This window comes from Macrobrachium nipponense, chromosome 29 (genome assembly GCF_015104395.2).
Source record: "Macrobrachium nipponense isolate FS-2020 chromosome 29, ASM1510439v2, whole genome shotgun sequence".
NCBI lineage: Eukaryota > Metazoa > Arthropoda > Malacostraca > Decapoda > Palaemonidae > Macrobrachium > Macrobrachium nipponense.
Genome location: NC_061092.1, coordinates 16,343,567 through 16,367,987, shown reverse-complemented (window position 1 = coordinate 16,367,987; position 24,421 = coordinate 16,343,567). Strand labels below are relative to the sequence as shown.

Sequence of the window (24,421 nt, the reverse complement as noted above, 5' to 3'; positions counted from 1 at the left end):
CCATTGTAAAGTTTACCGTGAAAGTTATGGCAGTTGGCAACACTTGTTAGCGTAAGTAGGCTATCAGCTGATTGGTAGTAGCTTCCTTCAAGGGAGTTGTCAACTTGTCATACGACCAGTTAAGCTCTGATGCTCTTAGTAGTTGTGTCCGTCATTCGAGTGAAGATAAGACCAAGACTGATATTGCGCAGTTCCTCTGTACCATTGAATCCCGGGAACATATTTCGTGTACACAAATTGCTATAATAGGTTAACCCCATAGCCTAAAATTAGCATTAGGCTAGATTGAAGTGCATTACTAGTAGTTTACGTCTGCGACGTAGCATTTTAATTGACGATGAGTAGTACTAGTAAGTAATTTTGTGGATTAGTTTTGCCTTTAGATTATAAACTAACCAAGTTTAGCCTAGATTAGGGTAACTTGCCTTGTTTGTTTTAAAAGTATAGATCTAGGTAAGTATCTATTGGAGCTTTTTAGCCTCTCTCCAGTCAAATGGTTCTCTTTATATATATACCTTACCTATGTTTGCAAGTGTGGAACTTGAGACTGGAATTGCACATGAAAAGCCTAACATATTTTATGAGCAAGGGCACAAATACTACACTACATATGATAGTCTATTCTCAGTTCACTTAAATTTGAAAGGGGTCCCCAGGGTTAGGTAGGATAACACTCTAAGTTAAGTTTGATTAGGCAGTGTTTTTCGGTAAAACTTTACTTTAGTTGCTCGGCCTGGTTCCCAGCAATTGCCGACCTGGTCATGTTACCTCCTTTTTGGGGGCCCTGGCCAGGTCAGGTCACATCGCCCTAAGTTAGGTTAGGTTGGCAAGATGTACTGGTTAGGTCAGGACCTGGCATTATAGTTAAGGTTATGTCTATTTGAACATAACCTTGGTATTTCTACAGAATAGTTCCGCACGGACTGCAAGGAACGTAACCGCGGATATGACATCCACTAGGGATTGGGGCGTCCAATGTATTTCGCCGTGTTTAGTACTTGGCCCTTGGGGTTAATTACAGTCGTCTGAATAAATATTACTTAAAATTCTTGTTCAGGAGGTAAAACTGCTTAGAAAAATCGCAACTGCCATAGTCTAGGCCGCCGCGGAGTAGTACCCTAGATCTACCATAACCTTAACTATACCTGTAACTAGGTTATGTCCATTTGGACATAACCTAGTTTAAAACACAACCAACTTTTATTGTCCTATAAAATGAGAAAGTCATCAGACAAATTTCCGTTTTTTAAATGGGCTCATTTGAAAGGAAAACACTAATCATAAAAGAAATTGCCCTTCATACATTTCCCAAGGAAGAAAATGGTTAAATATTAGGTGTTTAACTTCTTGCCAAATGCGTGAGCCTTATGCAGGTACTTGTCTGAAGTGTTTTATGACTATTTTACCATTATTATTGACACAGACTACTTTTTCCTTAACCCTGCTCATCGTCTAGAACAGTTTTGGGCAACTGGATTTTTTGTGATGGAAAGCATTATATGAATGAATTGCGTCGGTAAAAATGGTTAGAAAAAAAATTTAATCGTAGGATAGGTCAGAAAAATACATATGTAATTAATGAGTAGTCAGTAATAATAGATGACCAATTGGTGACATCCGGCCACCTGTCTCGGAATGCGGCCACTTCCCGTGAAAGTGCTTGAATTATGCCATTATTTTGTAATGCAGGAGAGAGCACTTACTTCGAGAGGAGCGTAGAGGTCTCTGTGTGCTGCCTGGATAGGTCACAATTCTTGACTGATGCTCATGGCAGCGAATTCTAGTACTTTTTCAGGAAGGTGGCTGCATTTCCAGATCAGTGGCCGCTAGGTCATTTACCCTATACAAAATTATGGAATATAGGTAACTATGGGGAAACATCATAATCTAACCTAACATAGTGCACCAGGCCCTACCTGACCAAGTGCAGAACCCCATAACTCAGTCTGTAGGGTTGTAGAATACAGAATGAAATACAAAGTTCCTTTCTGACTTAACCCAGTGTACCTTGTCCAACTGTGTACCTACTCTACCTGCAGTTGCTGTTATTACATAATTTCAGTTTTTTATATTGGTCTTTTGCTTTCAAGTAGTTTATTGAAATGTAAATTAGAGAGCCCAATTCCTAACCATAAGACTATGGGTACTGCTCAGCTTTCATAAACCAAAGATAAGTGCGGGGCTTTTCAGTATGATACGTACGTATGTAGAAATTTAAATAATGCATGGTCAGTCCCTTTGTGACATATAGCAGGGGTATTAGTAAACAAATAGGATAAAAATTTGATTAGACAAGAATTTTTTTTTAACATTCCTTAGTTTCCCACAAATTGTATTAGCACTTTTGAAGATTTCATTTCAGTTAAAACTTACATACAACTGTTATAAGTTTTGTCTAATCTGTTCATTTTTTATTTTGTTAGTGATAAGAACTGTCATCTGTTCAGGAACTCATCAGTTGCTTTTATGTGTGACACATGGTCTTAAACTAGATTGAGAGTTTGCAGAGGAAGGAAAATTGGCCAAAGTCTGAAATTAAAAGGAAGCTAACCCAAAACTTATGATCTTGGTATTGTGATAAAAAGTTACGTAACTGTTATGACTTAGAAAAGGAAGTTTACAAGAGCTAAAATGCAGCAAATGGTGGGAGTCTTTACACTTTTATTAGCAAATGCCAGTATACCAATACGTAATGGCAAGAAATTAAAGTAACACATTAAACATAAAAGATACTGTATATGTCTTCTTTAACTGTGGAGTAGCAGATTACTAGATTTCTGTTAGTACTTTTTGTTTTTATGAGGTTTGGGCCCTAAACTACTTATGTGATCTGCATGTAACTGTACTTCGCTAATTGTTACTCTGTTCCAGGGGTGGCTGGAGCAACAAGTGTCCTTGTTCAACGGGCAAATGACATCCGACAGCAGAAAGTTAACTGGCCCTCTTACCTTCAGTAAGTTGTAACCATGTAAAATTAAGTTCCCTGTCTCTGAAAGGTTTGCAAATAATTTATGGGCATTGCAAAAGCTAACCAGATATTCTAGTCAAGGTAATGTTTTGTCTGGTGTAAAGTACCTGAAAACAACTGGTTTTTGGAAGTTAAAGTACATAAGACTGTAAGTAATGATTACAAATAATTTTTTATTTTAATATTAAGAGTACAGTGTAAAGAGAATTCAAAATATCAAGTATGTGTTCTGTTGCAGGTCACAGATGATAACTCAAGAAGATTATGAAGTTATCATAGGTGTGGAGACTCCAGGCCAAAAGAGGGATGCCCTTCTTTCAACACAGCGTTACCAGGTGGCTCGAACATTTATGAATCTTCTTGGGCACATCAGTAAAGACCAGACCATCCAGTATATCCTTACAATTGTTGATGACATACTCTCAGTGAGTAGTGGTTATAGCTTTTTGTCATTCAGTTATTGTATAATACTTTTTTAGTACTGAATTGGTTTTGGTGAATTTATCATATGAGGTTTTTAGTCATCTTAAATACATTGCATACTGTACAATTCTGTAGCAGATTTTTATAGGATAGTAATACATAATAAGCTATTTGGATGACATTTTAATCTTCAGTTTGATCTGTAGTACACTGCCTTTTTTTCCTCATTATTTCTTTAGTATTCTTTTAAGCATCCCTGGAACTCAAGATATATTTTTTTCCATTTAATTTTTAACCATTTTATTTAATTTCTTGCCACTGAAGAGGTAAACTTATATATTATTCAGGTTTCAAATTTGACTTGCCATTTAAAACAAAAACCTTCAGGGCAGTCGTATTCTTATGTAATTAACACACTGGTGTTGCTATACTCTCGTTGTAATGACTTTTAGAAAATGGACTACTTGCCACTGAAAAATGAAGTTTTTCAAGACACTTGTCTAATAATCCATGATGATGATGTCAGAAAGGTGTGATGTTTAGCCTTGCTCAAGTGAAGCAGGCTGAATGGATAGCACAGATCAGTGCATATTAGTAAGGGAAATAAGTCCCTTGGGAGTTATTTCTTTGCTATGTCTTTTCTATAATCTTTTGCTATGTCTTTTCTATAATCTATGTCAAAAGCATCTATACTATAATGATTATAAATTGAAAATATGTACACCCACAAATGCAAAATGCTGTTCTGTACTTGGGTTAAAGCACTTTGCCCTTTCATCCAAAATGTTCTTTCAAGGTTCTAAACTGCTGGTTTATGTGAAGTATTTATACTTTCATTTGTCATTTTATCTGTAATTTACTAAACAGTACAGAGATCAAATAATGTATTTCAGACAAAATTAATGAAGGCTGTAATAATGAGAATAGTTAATCCAAATAAATACCCAAGTATAATGCTTGCAGTTACATACTTATTTTTATTTTAACAAGTTGTCTTTGTAAATTTAGGGAGAAAATGATGAATGCTAGGCTTACTTGATAGACACATGAATATGAAGTTCTTACTCCAACCCAGCCTAGATTGTAAAAGAAATGGATCCACTCATGAACTGCGTTCTCGGCATGGTTCAGACAAAACCTATTGCTTTCTAGTTAGAATTTGACCAGTTACATTCAATATAAAGAAACTAAATAAGACAGGAAAAAATGAGACGGACATAAGTGAACCTGGTGTCTAGAGCTTTATATTATGATACTGTAATAAATTAACTTTGTTAAACCATCATATTACTTTTTTATTCTTGTAGTGTGAAGTCGAAGAAGTTGGACAGCTAATTAAGTAGAGATTAAAAAGAATACTATAGAGTATATTTGTATATAAATTCTAAGGCATAAAGCAATGCTTTTGGGGCCAAAAAGGACTTTGTAAATAACCATTAATACCATTTAAATTCTGCCAGATAATCCAAAGTGTAGCAAATAACCTTTAATACCATTTAAATTCTGCCAGATAATCCAAAGTGTAAAATAAAAAGAGTAGTAATGAAAATGGAATAAGCTAGCATTGTAGTCTACAGCTTAAGAAGAATCATCAGAGGAGAATGGGTACAGAGTTAAGGACAGAAAACATTGCAGCGTGAGTTGGAAGAATTTTAAAAAGAACCTTAAGTAGTTATCATCCATACATGTGCCACACAAACCACACTGCAAGTTATGCTAGTTTTTTTTTTATAAAATATAGTTGATTGAGACCACTGAGTCACATTGCTAGACTGAGGAATGAAAATAAAGAAAGATAAAGTTGGAGAAATTAGATGTGTAAGAATGATACTAAAGATGAAAAATAGAAAGATACCAAAGAGAATACTAGGTGAAAAGTAAAAGGTAGAAAGTAATGCATCTATAGTGTGCCACTACTGATAACATTATGCTATGCCAGGTGCCAGGGTGAGTATTACAGTTTTGTTGGGTGGCATTAAGGAACAAACATAATCACATTTTTCATATGCTTCAGAGGTTGAAAAAAGGTTATAGTTTACAGTACGCTATGGGATCATATATATACTTTATGTATGTACATGTACAGTAAGAACTGAAGTTTTAGGGCAACTGCAAGTATTTGTCATCTATATTTGGGCTTTCTAACTTTACTGTCCATCTTTGCTTCATTTTTTTTATGGATTTATGTGAAATAGAGGACATGTTCAAATTCTGTCCTCACATTCAAAAATTTTGCAATTAATACTGAATTTACATTAAGTTGCATGATAAATTAAAATGTGCAGCATATATATGTACTTATAATGATCCTACTTATTTTTCATAGGAGGATAAAAGTCGTGTAGAAATCTTCAAGGAACATGCTCGAAAGCATAAAGAAAGCATGTGGAGCCCTTTCTTGAACCTCCTTACCAGACCAGATGCATTCATCATAAACATGACTGCCAGGATTATTGCCAAACTAGCTTGTTGGTCCCGTGAGCCAATGGATGGCTCTGATCTTACCTTTTACCTTACCTGGCTTAAAGACCAACTGAGGACACCAGTAAGTTTCCAGTGATTCTTTTGTTTCTGTCTTGCTTGTTTATTATATAGTACAGCTATGTCTTAGGTCACAATATACTTAATGGTTAAATTTCATACAGAAATATGAAGAATTTTGCCAAACCCCCTTCAAAAAAAAAAACCTTAATGGTATGCAAAACTAATGCTGTGCATTTCAGATAATTGTCTGGCATTTTGTACTGAGAAAGTTTATCTTTTTACAGAATATGAATAATGTAAGTTCAGGTAGTACGTGTAGTGTTTTGCAGGAATGCTGTTTCTTTGTCGTTCATAACTCTTTTGGTTCATATGGATTTCATTTTTTTCTGCTTCGTTTGAATAGTAGTGAGACATGAGACATTGTGCTAGTGAAATGATGTTGGTCTGATAAATATTGCATTAGAGAGAAATATAAAAGAGATATTTTAGAATTCTAAGATTGGTTAGAGTTTTATTAGGTCCCCGTATATAATTTAATCTTTGTTTCCCAACTAGTTTGGTAACTAGTCCATGAAGTATGCTCATTGGGTATTATTTGCCGACATACCATTAATTTTCCTTATATTGTGCCTTTCATTTTAGGACATAAGTTACATTTGAACTTTTATGTTTGTCTTCATGGGAATCATTGCCAGTCTAAACAAGTAATTTGTCTGCTAATTTCTTTTATTTTAGCTAATTCATTAGTAAAATCATTATAGGTTTGTTGGAGAGACTGTGTGTGTGAAAAACTTAACAGGTAGTTTGTGTTCCACCAGAACAATAGCCTTTTAATTAGTATGAAACTGTCTTGTTTAGAGAACTATTTAAGTTTTAGGAATTAAATGGTTCACAGACTCTGTTAATTACTTCTTGAAAACTACCGTAGCTTTTTAGAGTACAGTACATTATTTTTAAAAATTGCAAAAAAAATTCTGACCTCTTAGATATGTAGACCTACAAAAGCTTTCAGTTTTCCTTAGTGGCAATATAATGGGCACATAGGCATAGCAAAGATCACAAGGAATTAGAGCAAAGTTCACGGAAGATTAGATTTGAGATTTAATTACTGTGTTAAGTAAATTATGGTAATATTGTTGTAGTATATTGGCATTTTATTCAACTTGAAATCATTATTAGAGACTGCAATAACTGAAGTACATAAAAAGATTTCAGTAAAAGCATGTACAATTTAAAGTTTTTGTTACCTAGTATACTGGTCTTTAACCCATTTCATAATGACATTGTCTGGCTTTTGTGAAAAGGAAGGTAATAGTAAATTGTTTGTCTATTGCATACTTTTAAGAACGATAATCTTCCCTACTATTTTATGAAAGTATACTAAATAATGCTCTATCTAAATAATGCACATAATTGGCATACTGTAACAGATGTGCTCCAGCAAAATTATATCTCTAAAGATATCGGCTGACAGAGGTCACCTGCGAATTAAACCTGAAGTGAGTGTGATGTTTTTGCATGTCTCTTTGAAAGAATTATTTACTTAACACCGATCCATCTGCTTAAAAAGTATACATATACTGTAGTGATTGCAGTTTCAGTAAAAGTAGATTTGCTGGATATTGCATAAGAAGGATGAATTAGCCAAGTATCTAGTATTGCATACAAATTGTTATATTGTACATATTTTCCTTCAACAGCTGATGATATTTGGATGTGTGGTAATTGCATTCCATATTATTTTAGTACTACGTACGGATATGCAATTAATGACATATTGGCCATTTTCTGTAATTTTCATATCTTACCATTTTACAAGGTTAATTAGTTTATGGAGGTTATTGCATATAGTACTTGTAAATATTGCTTTAAATCATAGCTGTATATATGGGTACTCTACATACTAGTAAACTGTATGATTATTTATTATATTTGATAAGTTAGGCAAAATTCATTGTAAAATCCACTCTTAGACTTTTTAAACTTATTCACTCTATTATATAGTACAATATTTCATGTACATTTTGTTTCTTCACAAGTGCATACCCCTGCACGTAGTCTGAGAAACAATCAAGGTCATCAGTGTCTACCAGTGGTGGCGTTACATAATAAGCAAAACCTTGTTAGTGAGCGAGTGAAGTCTCCTCACTGACTCTTCAACATTTGTTTTGTGCCAGTCTCATCAGAATGAAGATATGCTTCAGCTGTGGAGGTCATACAAAGGCTATTATCTGTTTGCTTTATGTCAAGCAGTTAGTGGTCTTTTTTTTTTTTTTTTTTTTTTTTTTTTTTTTTTTTTTTTTTTTTTTTTTTTTTTTTTTCTCTCTCTCTCTCTCTGTATGCCAGGAAATTCCTTGCTTTTAGTGTAGCCTACTGTAATGATATTTGCAATTAGCTTTATATTCTTAGGTACTTCATGCTTTATTTTCATTTCCAATTTCTGAAAGTGGTAAAAGTAAGACTGTTTGTATTGTTGTGGAAATCAGCACACACTTAAGTGTGCAATAGAAATGGATTTTCACCTAACATAGGGATGGAACCCAGAACTCTTACTCTTGAGTGAAAGGCAAATGTGCTACTAAATTTTTAGTACTGTTGCTTTACTTTCGAGTCCTGGATTTGATCCTAGTTTGGGGTAAAGTATTTTTATGTATTAGTTTATCAAGACCACTTTGTTACAATTTTTGACTCTCATAGCTAAAATTGGACAAAGTATAAAGTTTAAGAAGTTGAACAGGTAAGTAAAAGGAAATGGGTAAAAAGCAATGCAACTTGGGCTGAAGGGATGCTGCAGAGAACTATTGGTATACTATGTACAGTGTGCTCACTGTAAATGATACCCCTATCAAAGTACAGGAGAAAGGCCTTTTTGTTAATGAAATTGCTTTTAACATTTGGTAAGGTATTAATAGAAAAATGAATAAAACTATAGAGGGGAAGAAATCTGAAGAGGAATGGAGAACATGGTCATTGATTAGATGAATTACCTCCAGTTCTGTCAAGGATTTAAGCAAAAGTAGTAGCATCCAAAATGAAGAATAGTATTCTAAATAGAGATGGAGGCTGGATGTATGTTTAAAGGTTTTAGAAGTAATCTGATTGTTGAAATTAACATATTTTTGGAATACAGGGTGCAGTTTACATGGGCTAGTAAGTTATATCTCAAACTCAAAACATTTTATTATGCATTTGCACTGCAACCCCATACATGCACATTGTATGCAAATCATATAGCCATATGGAATAGTCATTTTAAATGGCATAATTCACAAATTGTGCTCTCTACACCCAAAAATACCTTGTTGCGTTACATAAAAATGATAAACACTTTCTGGTCATTGTATGTATGTATGCATAGTAAATATCATGTATGTTATAGTCATATTTATCCATTCCATTGTGTAACAAGATTTATGTTCAAAATTATATTTTGCTGCATTCTGAGAATGATAAGTCAAACTTAGCAATGTGAAAAAATGGGCTAAACAAAGGTTTGTACAAATGATCACAGATACATTTGTATAAATCATAATTTTAAAGACTTGTAAGTGGGAATGGATTTGAAAGGTAATGTGAGGAGTTTCATATTTTTTATGACACAGTATCTGAGTTTTTGGTGTAATACTGTCAACTTTTAGGTCACTGTCTTTTTGCATTTCCTTTCCATGATATGACAGGAATTTACTTTGTGCTGTAATAGAGATTAATCAGAGGTTTTCTGTCTCCTTTATAGTCTAGTTCTCACACACTCAGAGAAGTACATTTTAGCTCGGTTCTGGAGTGGTCCATCCATCCTTTTGATTGTTGTATTAATCTATAAAGAACATGTTCTTTAGATTATTCCTTGCCTATTTTGTTGTCTTTGCATTTCCACACATGTAAAGTTTATGAAATAAAAGTGCTGTGTTGACCAGTCATCCGTCATTATGGTTTAGGATTCGTCAAGGTTTTTTGTTTAGATCTGTCAGCAAGATGCAGATCTCTTGTATCGGAGCTAAGCTGGAATAGTTGTTCTGCCTGCATTAGTTTCACTGCATGAAAAACTTAGCTTTTTAAAGGATATTGTACCTGGGAAGGTCTCCCTGATGTCGAAGTAGAACGATAATTAGGCAGTAGCTGAAGAAATTGATGATTGGCATTATTTTATTTTACTGTATTTTGGGAGGAGTGCTTTACTGTAAATAGTATTGTACTGTGCTTAAAGAATGCTAAAGCCTCTGTACAGTTTCTTTAATAAAATAAATTAAGAAGTTATCCCATTGGTATATTTTCTTGTGGCCAGGCAATTTAAGTATTTCTTGTCAGGAAGGAAAAACAAAAGTCATGTAATCAAAATATGAAAAATATATACGTAGTGCTTATGTTATGGTTTTAAATACAGTATTTTTGCATATACTCTTAGTATAGTGTACATAAGAAACAATTAGACATAACAAAACTGCACAAACTAAGTGCAGTTTTTTGCCACCCACATCAAAAACACACTACATTTAAAGGTTAAATAAGTGTAACGGTAGTGTCTGATAAGCTGATACTTTGTAATATTTTTAGTTTATTAACTAAAATTTTTTTTCTTTACTTATTAAAAGTCTCCCCTATATTTTAATTTTATTATTGAAGTATGAGTTCTTAAGGAGAAATGGACGAATGATTGAAAGTTTAATGTTATGAATAATTAATAACAAAATAATTGATTTTGCTTCTAGTGATTGTACTAAATAGTCCACATATACTTTTTTTTAACCTTTGTAACTTATGGGTAGCTACATTTTTACTTTTGGTTTCCAGAATAATGAATATATGCAGAACGTTGGGCGATGCCTGCAGATGATGATGCGTGTTGAGGAGTATCGCACAATCTTCTATCAGTTGGATGGTGTTGTAACAATTGTCCAGGTCAGTTGCACTTTGCATTAGCATGGTCTACCAGTGATAGACCATGAAAAGCTGTTTATTTCTGTACTCTGATGGTTATTTGTAATAATTTCTGTGAATTCTTTGAAGTTATTAAAAAAAAAAAAGGATCTGGAAACAAAATGAATGATCATAATGCAGTTCCTGTCCCTGGCATTAACAAAGTCATAAGATTCTTTTTCAAGGTTAAGACTTAAGATTTTTTTTAAGGTCAAGACTTAACTTAAGCAACTTTAAATAATCGACTCAAAGAAATTAATTAAGATGGTTGTAGTATAAGACTTATTTTTAACTCATGCAGGTTCTAAGCTCTGGTAGACACAACTTCCAAATACAGTACCAGCTAACCTTCTGTTTGTGGGTGATGACATTCAACAATGCCATTGCAGAAAAAATGAACAAGTAAGTATTATGCAAAACTTGATTTGTGTGGGAGTAAAATAGTTCTAATTGAATAATAGATTTCCTTTTATTTATTTTATATTGTAACATTTCAGTGTTCTGTTATATGCAAATGTCGGTATATAAACATATGTATTCATTTGGATAAAGTGATTGCTACAGCTTTAAACGTCACATGGCAGAGTTTGAAGGGTAAGCGATGTTGGTTGATTATATGTGAAGGCTTTGTCAGCTTTTGAAGTCCATAGTTGACTTTTTAAATAACTTACAGGAGATACACCTGATTGATACAACACAGCCTACTGTCTATTTCCAGTACATATTTGGATTGTCTCTTAAGAGAGATGGTAGGTAGATCCTGTGTAGATTGTCTAAGGACCAGTGTGTGGAAGTACACCTGCTTACAAATGTGAGGACTGCTTGTCAGATCGTGCTTGTACTAATGGTGGGTGGTTCATGATGCATCCGCTCTTGGTATTCATCAGCTCTTCCTATGTTTTAACTGTTGAAAGAACAGCCATAGTCAGTGGTTCAGAACTTGTGGCCAAGGAAAAGTATAAATCTATAAATCCTGTTATTTACAGTGATTCAAGAGACGTATCTTAGGAGCATTGAAAAAGGTTTCTTTCTCACCTGTTGATTCAAAAGGCTCAGGAGTTGTTCTTTCACCTCTGTTAGACATAAGTCCATTTAGTTTTCTGCTCATTTAAGCATAAAAAATGAATTACTGTAGCAGACAGGGAGGCGAAAGTGCCACAAGATGCAAGCTGATCAAAATGGTTCCACTCTGTGATATGCAAAAAGCTATTAAAATTTATACTGTATTCTAGATACATGGCAACAAGGGTGGTCATCATCCTTGCTATCCACCAATAAATAAAAAAAATTCAAGGAGATTAATCAGACCCACCTTAGAATTGGGAATACCCATTTGTCAATCTGAGGAGGAAAAACCATTCAGAAGATAAGGATATGTCAGATATTTTAATTGAGTGTAGATGTAGATAACCTTATGGGCTACATACGAGAGGCTAAGATTTTTCAGAAAGTATAGTTTTAACATATGTATTATTCATTGTAATACATTTTATGACAAGTAAAACTTTCAGGTCCCTAGTTTCTTAAGGAAGTTGTACGTATATTTAATGGCATGAATTATCCCTGGTAAGATTACAGTTCTTGGCTGTTACCCTATGTATAAACCTCATATTAATCAGTCAATGACTAAACTGCATCCATATCTTTGGAAGCTACCTAGATTTCAGAAGTCATTCCTGTGGCAGTTGGACTTAAGGCAACTAGTCTTATTCTATTCAGAGGCTCTTTTGAGACGTCTTTCCTCCCAAATTGAGATTCAGGCTGATTGTAGCTAAAGGGGTTTTATATTACCAAATATTGATGTTTAAGTAGCTGGGCTTTATATATATAATAATATATATATATATATATATATATATATATTATACAGTATAATATTAAATTATATATATATATATATATATATATAATAGATATATAGGATATATATATATTCTATATATATAATATATATATATATATATATATAATATATATATATATATATATATATATATATATATAGTATATATATATATATATATATATTTATATATATAATTAATATTATAATTAATATTATAGATTATAATAGTATATAATAATAATAATATTACAGTATATATATATATATATATATAACTATATATAGGAAAGATAATATAATATATATATATATTTAAATATATATATATATATATATTATATATCTTATAGTATTATTTAATATATATATTAATATATAATATATATATATAATTATTATATATATTATATATATAATCTCCTTTATCTTAAATATAATATCAGTGCTTATGATGTATGTGTCCATTTTGCAACACTACTTATTATAAAGTAATTGGGAATCTATATTTGGTTTTCAGGTATAGTGTTATTCCTACTCTGGCAGACATCATGAATGAAAGTGTCAAGGAGAAAGTGACGCGCATAACTTTGGCTGTATTCCGAAATTTGATTGAAAAACCTGAAGATCCACAAATTGCCCGAGAGAATTGCATTCAAATGGTTCAGTGTAAGGCAAGTATTTGTTGACTTTAACAAACTTTTGATTTTCATGAATCTGATATAGGTTTGATTTCTGTGCCTTAAAAGCTCTTTCTTGTCTGCAATAACACAATACTAGTAGTATGACATTAGTCATTTAGAGTATGCATTGATGGGAGATCTCAAGGGTCTTGGAAAATATTTAGGATATTGGGAGTTTATTTGTTGATTGTGCATTTCCACCCTCAGGTCTTGAAGCAGCTTGAAATCCTTGCACAAAGAAAGTTTGAGGATGAAGACATCACTGCTGACATAGAGTTTTTAAATGAAAAGTTGCAGAATTCCATACAAGACTTGAGGTAAGTTATTTGAAATTACAAATTTTTTGTTGGATGTTTGCTCTTAAACTGTACATGAGTCATGGAATAGTGCAGTGATCTTGAATAGGAATCATAGGGAAATGGCACAATTGTCACATCTTTTATTACAAAGGTCGAGCAGCTCTGGACTTGACTGTTACTGTAGTCTTAATTCTCAACTACCAACAACCTTAAATCTAGTATACATGGCAGGTAGGTTACACAATAGAAATACCTCAAAGGCAGATGATTTAACCAAAAACTCATGGGAAGACATTCATTTATTCAGCAATATATGCCATGCAGATAGTTGACTGCAAGTTTTCTTTATTTTATAACTTCCGAGGTAGTATATATTTTCGTTTATATAAATTATTTGGTTTTTACCTAAACTGAAAATGGTATTGAATACGTTACCTGTTGAATCTCATTAATCACACTTCTCTCCCAGCTCCTTTGAAGAATATTGTTCTGAAGTGAAATCAGGCAGGATGGAATGGTCACCAGTTCACAAGAGTGAAAAGTTCTGGCGTGAGAATTGTGGTCGCTTGAATGAAAAGAACTACGAGTTGATCAAAATCCTTATCAATCTTCTAGAAACTAGCACCGACCCCTTAGTCTTGTCTGTTGCTTGCCACGATATTGGGGAATATACTAGACACTATTCAAGAGGGAAAAGGTAAGTTTGAATGTGCTTTAGGTACTTGTCTTGATGGTCTGATTAAACTTATTTGACGATTAAGTAGATGGGGTATTTGTGATAGCACACTTTAACTTTTGGAAGTGCATAGTTTTTAATTATGCAGCCCTTCTCATAACAGTTCTAGCTGTCGGTTACGTCACAGAACTGACATATAAAGTTTAAGCCTTTTTGTGATTGCGTGTTTATAAAATTACTTTAGAACACAGTCTTATCCAGTTTTAAGTAAGGAATTATATTGTGTAACTATGAAATGAAAGCGCCTCAATGGCGTGATCAGTATGGTCTTGGCCTGCCACCTCGGTGGCCGCGAGTTCAATCAATTCTCGGGCATATATTGAGGGGTGAGAGATGTGTATTTCTGGTGATAGAAGTTCACTCCCGACGTGGTTCGGAAGTCACGTAAAAAGCCGTTGGTCCCGTTGCTGAATAATCACTGGTTCCATGCAACGTAAAAATACCCTACAGACAAACAAACTATGAAATGAAGTAGTTGGGTACATGCAGGAATTACAGAAGTTTCTTTCTTTCTTGAGAAAGTACAGTCTGTCAGGAATCATGGAACTTATTTGAAAGAAAACTCATAATCACATGAGTCAATAAAATGGAAAAGTAAATCTACAGTATGTATGTATGTGTTGATTTTGTAATTAAAAGATATATAAAAACTAGAAAGCTTTCGATGACCTGCATGGTCCTCCTTGTCAATCAGATTGACAAGGAGGACCGTGCAGATCATCAAAAGCTTTCTGCTTTTTATATATTTTTTAATTACAAAATCAAACATACATACATACAACTGTGGAACTTATTATTCGTTCAATAACCCACTTATTTTAATTCAGCATTGTTGATTCAAAGAAATTTTTTTTTTGACAGTAAAGTTATTTATGAAAATTAAATTACTTTGAATTTTGACAAAACATAACTTCATTATACAGGATAGTCTGATATGACATTATGTTGTAAGTTTTACATTTGCAGGGTGTTAGAGCAGCTTGGTGGAAAGCAGTGGGTCATGCAGCACCTTACTCACTCTGATCCTAACGTTCGATACGAGGCTCTTTTAGCTGTTCAGAAGCTTATGGTCCACAACTGGTAAGAAAGCTATTATTATATTTCTCTTGTTCATTTTGTTGCACATGCAATCAAAATAATTTTAGTCAGCGCTGAAATTGGTTGGATATTTTTATCATATAAATTTAACTCGCAAAAGTTGTATGCATTTGTTTCCTTATGGGTTTAAGATAAGTTTCATAAATTAACTTAGCAAGGGGTTATTTTATTTTTCAGGGAGTATCTTGGAAAGCAGTTAGAGAAGACTACACAAGCGAGCACACCTCGTTCAACCTAGATAGCAGGCCAGTTTGTCATTTTGGTGTTCTAATTCACTGATATTTGTTTACATTATTTGTTACATGAAACATTCCAAAACCTCTGTGAAAGCGAGTTCTTGATATTTTTCTCATAATCCTACATTATTTGTTTACAGAACTTACATTGTGAATGTTACAAAAGCTAATGTTTCTTAGCTCTAATGGTTTTGTGCCAATGCAGTGTTTAATGTAAGACATTGCTGAAAATTTAGATTCCAATATTATCAAGTGTTGCATTTATATTAGTCTTATGATATTTACTTTGGATATGTACTTACAACAATAAAATTGCTGAGGGCAATGGGAATATCAGTGTTGTCAAGATTGTCAAGAACTAGTAGCATCTAGATTTAGGTAGTTTTATGGAAGGTCAAAATGTTGTACTTTGTTTTTTGTTATGTATAATAGTAGGGTGTCTGTTTGGGGATAAAAAGTGTATATTCTTTTTATGGAAGGCTGATTTCATTCAGTGCACAAACTGATTTATTGTATAAAGGTAAAGTTTAAATACACAATTGTACAGTGACTGGTCTATAATTTTCCAATCTCTATACTTTAGCTGGAAAATGCTTACATCATTGCCTGCCATTCTTAAGCTTGAGGGAGTTGAAGGGAACAGATTTTGACTGATTGGAGGGCATGCTTTGGATAGTATGATGTTTGTAAAATTGTATATTTTTTTATATTCCTACCTGGAAAAACACAATATTCCCACCTGTCCAAAGCAGCAGGGTCTCTGCTAGATGGATCATTAAGGAATAGATATCAATATCATTACCTGATTTGTCTGAAGAAGTTTTCTGGAAACAAATATTATAAAATTAACTTCATCAAGAATACCTGTTGCAGGGAGTTATCAACCACAATAGAAATGAGGGGATGGAGCATAGGAAGGCTTGTATGCACTGTAACAACAGGTGAGTATGGTAGAGACCACCTGTGCCACACACATTCAGGTAATATGAAAAGGCTTCATCCTGATCCTAGCAAGGATGAAAATCTTGCCAAAAAGGCTGTATGACCCGAAAGCAAAAGGCATTTCATAATTTGCTGGAAGCTTCAATAAGGGCTGAAAATCCTTTTAGGAGTCAGAAGAAATTGCGAGACATTTCTTGCAAATTGTGCCTACTTTTACCTCCAGTTGATAAAAGATTGCTTCAGGACTAGCAATAACTTGAAAATTGTGCCTATTTTTATCTCCAGTTGATAAAAGATTGCTTCAGGACTAGCAATAACTTGAAAATTGTGCCTATTTTTATCTCCAGTTGATAAAAGATTGCTTCAGGACTAGCAATAACTTGCAGGTTGAAAAGAATGTCTGAAAACTTAGCCACCACCAATCCTTAAGGTATCTGTAGCTCTCATAAAACTCAGAGCACTGTGCTCAGCCAAAAGTAGTCTTAATGGGTACCTTTTCCCTGCAAACACCATCCAAAGGTAATGTACTTGCAAGAAAGGGTTTATAAGAACAAAGGAAAAAAAATTCTTGCATGACTACAGAAATCGTACGGATTTTCCAGCAAACTACCAGAACTGTATTGGACGATTCCCTGGAAAAGGGAGAAGGCAATTGAACTTTAGAGGTTGGAGACTTCCAATAATGGCCCCAACTTCCAAATTCTATCAAAACTGAACAGCCGATTGGACTTAGTTGAAATGGCTGCTTAAACAAAAAATAATAATAATAATAATATCAAAACTGAAACAGGCAATCACAGCAGCCTGAGTAGGCTTTCAAATACTTGTTCAATGACTGCCTTCAAGAAGGATTTCACTTCTTGCAGAAGACAAGAAAATTTTCCCAGTGAAAGTAAGAAAGGAAAGCAATAATTGAAGACAACAAAGGAGGAGAAGCCAGAATGACATAACCCTCCCAAATACCTTCCCACCTGAGGTCTACCTAAGTTGCCAGACAGTTCAAAAAAAGGTCTGCAAAATGCCTTTCTGCTCCTAAATCCTGAAAAGAACTCTCAAAAGAGCTTTTGTGAAGATGTGAAAACTCCTCTAATGTGTCCTAACCATGGGAATAGTCCAAGTGTTATCACAGGCTTAGCAGGTACCAATGTATCAAAGACAGAGACCTAGTATTGACTTATCCCAGCTCCTTAACTAAATGTGGATAAAGAGAAGCACAACAATAAACAAGTTGCCAAAACAGACAGGATGAATCATCAACATCAATATCCTCGTGTGTCAGGAGTTGAGGTGGCTGAAAATGACTCCTCAAACAATACCACAGGTGACACATTGCGCCCAACCTGAAGCAACTGGAGGTAGGTGAGTAAGCGATGACGTAACGCCAATAACCATATGAAGCTCCGCCTCTAGTTGTGCCTCACCCGAAATGCCAAAACCTTCTTGTTGTGTAACACTTGAAGTACCAGGAGGCAGAATAGAAAACAATGTTGTAACAAAGTGAAAAATATTGAACAGCTGGTAAGTAGGTGGGGGGTGGGGTAAAGTGGCCAGTCAGCAATACCTGACACAACCACCTAACATTTGAGACACCTGGTGGAGAACAGGTGACCTAAATAGTCCTCCAAGTCAGCAAGGTGATTCTCTTCATTTTAAATATTAACCACACCTACCAGCAAGAAGATATAGCTACCTGTAACTGCAGGTAAAATTAAACCCAAAATATCAAAATATCCCTCTTATTTATAAAGGCTGCAAATATAAATACGTATCTTACATTATTCTGTTTTATTATTACTGAAAAAGCTGACATTTCAATATATTCTACTGTAAAAATATACAGTACAGTGATGGAATTTATTGCCTTGCTTATATAACTATTCCGTTAACTAGTTACAGGAACAACTTCCTCAATCTTCAGAACTAGAAGCGATTCAAAATTATCAGTACTAATATCTGGTACACATTCAATACTAGTCATGTCACTCATACTGTCTGCATACTCAAATGTTTCCACAGTTTCGTATTGATCAGACTCACTAGTACTATCTCCAACGCTAGAAAATTCTAACAAATCTTGACATACCCGTTGGTGAGCCATATGACTATTCTTACATGCAAAATGCTTACCACAATGAAAACATTCAAACACTTTAAAACCTTTTGCAGAAAGATTCCTAAGAGAAGAATCCCTATTCTTCTCATGGACTTTTTTATGGTTATATTTTTTTATGTTAATATCTCTATTATAACTTTTAACAGAAACATCATTATTCTTCTGATGGATTTTTGCATGATTAGACAGGTAATTTTGTATAGCAAATGTTTTTCCACAAATCTTACAAACATATGGCCTTTCAGCTGAATGAAGAGCAATGTGAGTTTTCAAATGAGCCATCTGATTAAATGTTTTGTCACACTGATCACATTTATATGGCTTTTCTCCTGTATGGATCCTTTTGTGAATGATGAGACCATTGTGTAAACGAAAACTCTTTTCACAGTAATCACACTTATATGGTTTTTCACCTGTGTGCAGTCTCATATGAATCTTCATTTGATTCTTATCAACATATTTGTCACAGGATTCACACTTAACAGAAAAACACCTTTTCTCTGATATCAATGTTTTTGTTTTTTCATCTAACTTCTCCAAATCTTCCTCCGAATGCTGAAGATAATGTAAATACAACCGAGAACTGCAAACACACACTAAACTACAAATCTGACAAGCATACTGCTGCTCAGGATGAACTTGTTTTTCATGCTGTTGGAGAAGATGCCATTTTGCAAACTTGGCATCGCACATTTCACATCCATACATGTCACTTTTCCCATGCAACATGCAATGGTGATCCAGCTTTGGTTGTGTACTGAAAGCTCTCACACAAAGTTCACACTGAAAACTTCTGTCACCTCTGTGTTGTTTCATATGCAACCTCAGATGTCCTTTTTGAACAAAGCTTTTTCCACATTCAAGGCACTTATAAGGTCTTTCCCCTGTATGAGTACGCAAGTGAGGTAGATAAGTTTTCTTGCGAACAACTTTACCACATATTTCGCAGAGAACATGAGGTTTATCTAAATGAACTCTAGCATGAATCTTCAAGTGTTTAAAGGTTGGGAATTTTTTCTCACATTTCACACAGGTTAAATCCTCTTTGTGTCTTGCTATGTGCAGATCATACATACATATTGAAGAGCACTTCTCACCGCATATTTTACAAAGACGTTCAGGTGCAATGATAGGTCTTGATTCAAAACTTTCTACTCGAGATCTATCATTACAAGTCTCTTCCTTGTTAATATCTTCAATTTCTGTTGTCCTTGCATCTCTTTTTTTTGATCTAGGCAGTTTATGACCTCGATTCAAGTGTTTGTTGTATAACCTCTGACTTGGAAATTCCTTTTGGCAAACTGTACATGTAAAATGTTTCTTTATCTCATGTTTCAGCATATGTAACTTAAAATATTTCTGTGTTGCAAAGTTCTTATCACATAGCACACAATAATGCGGTTTTGGAACATTATGGCCGATCAAGTGAGTTTTAAGTGTGTTCTTAAGATTGTACTGCTTCCCACAGACATGGCATACATATGGCTTTCGGTCATTCTTTATATCTTTTTCAACTTTCTCACTTGTGTCCGTAGCTAAACAGATCTTTACATCTGCATCAAGCGTTACACAGTTTTCTACCTTGTTTTCACATGCCCCACTTACAATACTACTGTTTATACACACATCTTCAGTGGTTTCCTCTCCTTTGTGCTTCAATTCATGAGTTACAAGACAACTTTTCAGGAAAAAAGATTTTCCGCAAAATTTACACCAATTTGATTTTTCTCGATGGTTCATGATTTGTAAATCAGTGGAACTAGCAATCAGACATCAAAAGGAATAATACTCACACAGAGGTAACCTTAAAAAGCTCTGCAAACAGTACCATAGTAAAATTCAAGTGGCAATAATTAAGCTTCAGTCTTCATCTCAAACTCTGAATGGCTTTCCATGTTCTTACACAGTCTTTTCCAAATTTCTGCTGAAAAAGAAGGTTACCATGATATAATATTGTAAATGGTTGAAGAAATACAGTATTTCTATATTACTACTGCAAAAATTTGAATACATAAAGTCTAGCAAGCACAACTACAGTAGATATGTACGTACATGATACAAGAAAACCACCCCAGCCCACATGCATAGCATCCACCAATGAAACCTAGATATAAATATACTGGCTTTAAACTCTTGTGCTAACATTCATTAATGAATTCTAACTCTTTATGACCTTTAAACAATGCTTTAATAGTGTCTTTCCATATAGCAATCTGAAAAGAATCAATTATTCACACAATATTTTCTAGGATTGCCTTTTAAGTATATGGTAAATACAGTAGCACCTCAAATGATCAGATACTTTGGGGGTTTGGCTTTCTGAAGAGTTACAAAGGCCCTACAGTAAACCCTGCACTTGAATATTTCCCATACATATATCCTAAAGCTAACAGTTCTTAGCCTAAAGTAACCGATATTTTACACTAAACACTCAATTTTGGAGACAATAAAAAAGTATAATTTAACAAAAATCATCATCATGTACCTGATTATTACAGAAGTTTGGTAAGTTGAGATGTTACTATATTTAATGTCTTGGACAAGAGAAGTAATGAAGTAACTTAAAACTGTTTAACTTCATGGAAAGTTCTATTTTCCTAGTCTCCTCCACATTTCCCATATATCCTAAAGCTAACAGTTCTTAGCCTAAACTAACCTATACTTTACACTTAACACTCAATTTTGGAGACTATAAAAATGTATCATCTAGCAAAAATCATCGTAATGTACCTGATTATTACAGAAGTGTGGCTAATTGAGGTGTTACTATATTTAAAGTCTTGGACAAGAGAAGTAAAGAAGTAACTTAAAACTATAACTTCATGGAACGTTCTATTTTTCTAGTCTCTTCCATACTGATGAAATGACAGCTCCCCTCTTTAACAACACAATCTTTTATTTTTGAATTCCTCCATTTCTCCTTTAAAATTAACATCTATCATTCCTACTCAACTTATGTTCAATGTTACAAATTTCTGAATTTATTTGTATTTTTCCTAGGATACAAACCAACACTTTCATAAATGCACGAAAAACTCCAATTTATGAAAGCATAGGTTTGTAATCCCATAGGAAAACCGTATATTTCTTCAATTATTCCTTATTGATTTTATGAGGTTTGCTAATTAGTTTACCTGTAATTCAGTTTTCTACTCTCCTAATGTTTGGTAGATTCTTATGAAAACACTATTTTAACATCTTTAAACTAAGCTAGCTGATACTATGGCTAAATTCAGCTTTAACCCTCTTCTGATTTAAAAGCAGAAGTTTCTCAACATAACGTACAGATACTCACTCATGTGAGTATGTATATGTTATGTGATATCCAATAATTCTAACAAAAATTTAAAAACTAATCTATTGCATCTGATATCCCTAAACTCTGCAGTGTGCCCATACATGAAAAACAAAACCAACGCATGGAGACATTTAAGACAAATAAAATAGTCTTTAACTAAAGAATAAATACAGGCAGTCCACGGCTTACGACATTCCAAGGTTACAACGCTTTTCAATTATATTTATCAGACATTATTTCCAGGTTTACGACACATGTTCTAGGGTTATGGCACCTACAATGCTGATCTGGCAGAAGAAATGACTCCAAAAATGCAAAATAATTAATATTTGAGGGTTTTATTGATAAAACATATAACAAGAATGCAGTTTACAGAGATTTTAATGCACCAAAAGCATTAAAAGTAAGGTTTTCTTAGGATTTTTGACGATGTTCCGGCTTACAACGCGTCTCAAGAACGGAACCCCCATCGTAACCTGGGGACTGCCTGTACTAAGCTTTTATAAGAGGTAAAGTTTTCATACAAACCTATTAATTTTCAATGACCCATAAATCCCAGTTACATCAGACTTAGATCAGTCTAGATTGAGAAACGTCTCACATTAATGCTATGTCATCGGTATTGGTACTGTCTCCCAATAAACACTTGCTTTTTATAGAATAGAACAGAACAGAGTACATATATAATTTTGGCTGGAGGCCAAGTACTGGGACCTACAAGGTCATTCAGCCCTGAAAGGAAATTGAGAGTAAAATGTTACAAAGGTGTAACAGGAGGAAAACCTTGCAGCTGCACTATGAAACAATTATTAGAAGAAAGTGGAAAGTAAGATGCAAGAATATGAATGGAGGTATAGTAAAGGAATGAAAGGCTGCAGCTAAGGACTGGAGGGGCTGCAAAGAACCTCAATGTAAGGGGTTGCAGCTAGAGGCCAAAGGAATACTGCAAAGAACCAAAAGTAATGCAGCCTACAGTGCATCGTCAAAGGTGGACTAACTGCACTAAACCGCTACTGAGCCAGTAAGGTAAAGTCTGACACCTTATGTTTTATTCGGAAGGTACTGTTGGATAGGTTTCTTCTCTGTAATTTATTCTAAAACTGAAGGCACTTTAAATGAGGTGAAACAGAGACCAAACCCATCCATTTAGTAAGACCTACTGTCGCAAGCTGGGTTAGGTTACAAAATGTAAAGTTACATTACATTTCTAAAATTGGGGTAGCCTACCTAGGCCTGGCAACGATTCACCCAAGCAAGCTCTCTGGGTAACCTGCAGATGGAGAGTCATGATTCAATTGATGGGGTTCAGCTGCCAGGTAAAGGGCACATCAACTTCCATTAGGTTAAAAAATCAACTCTCGTTAGGTTCAGACATCAACTCCTATTAGGGTAAAATACAGAATGGCCGGCCTCTCCCGTAGGCTGACCACCTTCCCGAAAAAGTACTTTAACAAACGCTGTAACCCAGGATAGACATTAGTCAAGAGCTAGCACCCATCGAAGCAACACCTCGAGACCTCTACTTTCCTCTCAAAGTAAGTAGGGGCTGGGTAGGCTGTACTAGCTACTAGGTACATCCGAAATGCCTAAAAAGGGCCAGGCAAAATGACCCATCCATCTAACCTTCACAGGCTGCTAACATGACCCTTATCCTTCATAAATTGGGCTATGCCATAATTAGTAGTAGTTGATTTAATACTGATGGGGTGAGGCTTTGGGTAAGAAATTACTAGGCTACTACCTAATATTTCTCACACTAGGCTAGTTAGCCTAATGTACCTACATAGGTAGTACTACAGCCAACAGGGTTATACATTTTTCGAAATTCACATTTTTTTTCATACGGTAACCAATAGCTAGGCATCGACCAATGGTAAGCAATGCCAGAAAATTAAAATGAGGCCCAAAACACAAGCGGTCGGCAAATAATGAAGCCAATATATACCTAGGGTATGGGTCATGTATACTTAAAAATTGAGTAAGTAGCTTATTAAGGCTCCGTATTGGTTACTACATTTAAAACAATCATTCATCCAACTGCACAAATCATTAATAGATCCGCATCGTTTCCACAAGCGAAGCCAGGAATAAGCCTTCACAAAACACTACCATGGTAGCCCCCTAACATAGCCTAAGCTTCAACATGTTTACCGCATGTCTGGAGGCTTCGATTAATCTCGAAACAAATCTTTCTGAACTCTTTCTCACCTTAAAATAAGTCTGATTACAATGGGTCAATTTAATGTTCGTGCTTCGGTGCTTGGATACTATTCATTTTAATTCAAATATGGGAAGACCACACCAACAACAACAGACCAACAATGTTGAAAAGGAGAGAATACAGCTAGACCACGGCGGCTGCCATTAGTCACGTGACGCTCGCC

General features: G+C 34.4%; 2 protein-coding genes across 6 annotated transcripts in view; one reads left to right on the top strand and one right to left on the bottom strand.

Moving 5' to 3' along the window:
- LOC135206160 (V-type proton ATPase subunit H-like) overlaps positions 1-16,234 on the top strand; it is a 22,358-nt gene extending 6,124 nt beyond the window's left edge. Inside the window, exons 1-11 of one of the 2 annotated variants that reach the window (XM_064237437.1) lie at positions 125-350; positions 2,872-2,953; positions 3,207-3,393; positions 5,718-5,936; positions 10,664-10,771; positions 11,091-11,191; positions 13,153-13,306; positions 13,523-13,632; positions 14,084-14,311; positions 15,317-15,430; positions 15,626-16,234. In XM_064237437.1, coding sequence (XP_064093507.1) covers positions 338-350; positions 2,872-2,953; positions 3,207-3,393; positions 5,718-5,936; positions 10,664-10,771; positions 11,091-11,191; positions 13,153-13,306; positions 13,523-13,632; positions 14,084-14,311; positions 15,317-15,430; positions 15,626-15,686 — 1,377 coding nt within the window. In that variant the 5' untranslated portion in view covers positions 125-337 and the 3' untranslated portion in view covers positions 15,687-16,234. Of the gene's footprint in view, positions 1-124; positions 351-2,871; positions 2,954-3,206; positions 3,394-5,717; positions 5,937-10,663; positions 10,772-11,090; positions 11,192-13,152; positions 13,307-13,522; positions 13,633-14,083; positions 14,312-15,316; positions 15,431-15,625 lie in introns of those variants that run through there. The other variant, XM_064237436.1, reaches the window with a different exon arrangement.
- Positions 11,198-24,421, bottom strand: LOC135206159 (zinc finger protein 808-like). Of its 4 annotated transcripts, XR_010312690.1 has the most exons (3): positions 24,246-24,421; positions 20,533-20,660; positions 11,198-11,693 (listed from the first exon to the last, which is right to left on the bottom strand). XR_010312690.1 is itself a non-coding variant. In XM_064237434.1 (2 exons), exon 2 carries the CDS (start codon positions 20,477-20,479, stop codon positions 18,509-18,511), a length of 1,971 nt encoding a protein of 656 aa, XP_064093504.1. In that variant the 5' UTR covers positions 20,480-20,663; positions 24,246-24,421; the 3' UTR covers positions 18,349-18,508. The 4 variants fall into 4 exon arrangements, 3 of the variants coding, with proteins under 3 accessions (XP_064093504.1, XP_064093503.1, XP_064093505.1); XM_064237434.1 differs by lacking the exon at positions 11,198-11,693 and having other exon boundaries at positions 18,349-20,663; XM_064237433.1 differs by lacking the exon at positions 11,198-11,693 and having other exon boundaries at positions 18,349-20,660.

What these genes read in the sequence shown, in the direction of transcription:
- LOC135206159 (XM_064237434.1), bottom strand. Translation starts at nt 20,479, where the DNA reads ATGAACCATCGAGAAAAATCAAATTGGTGTAAATTTTGCGGAAAATCT.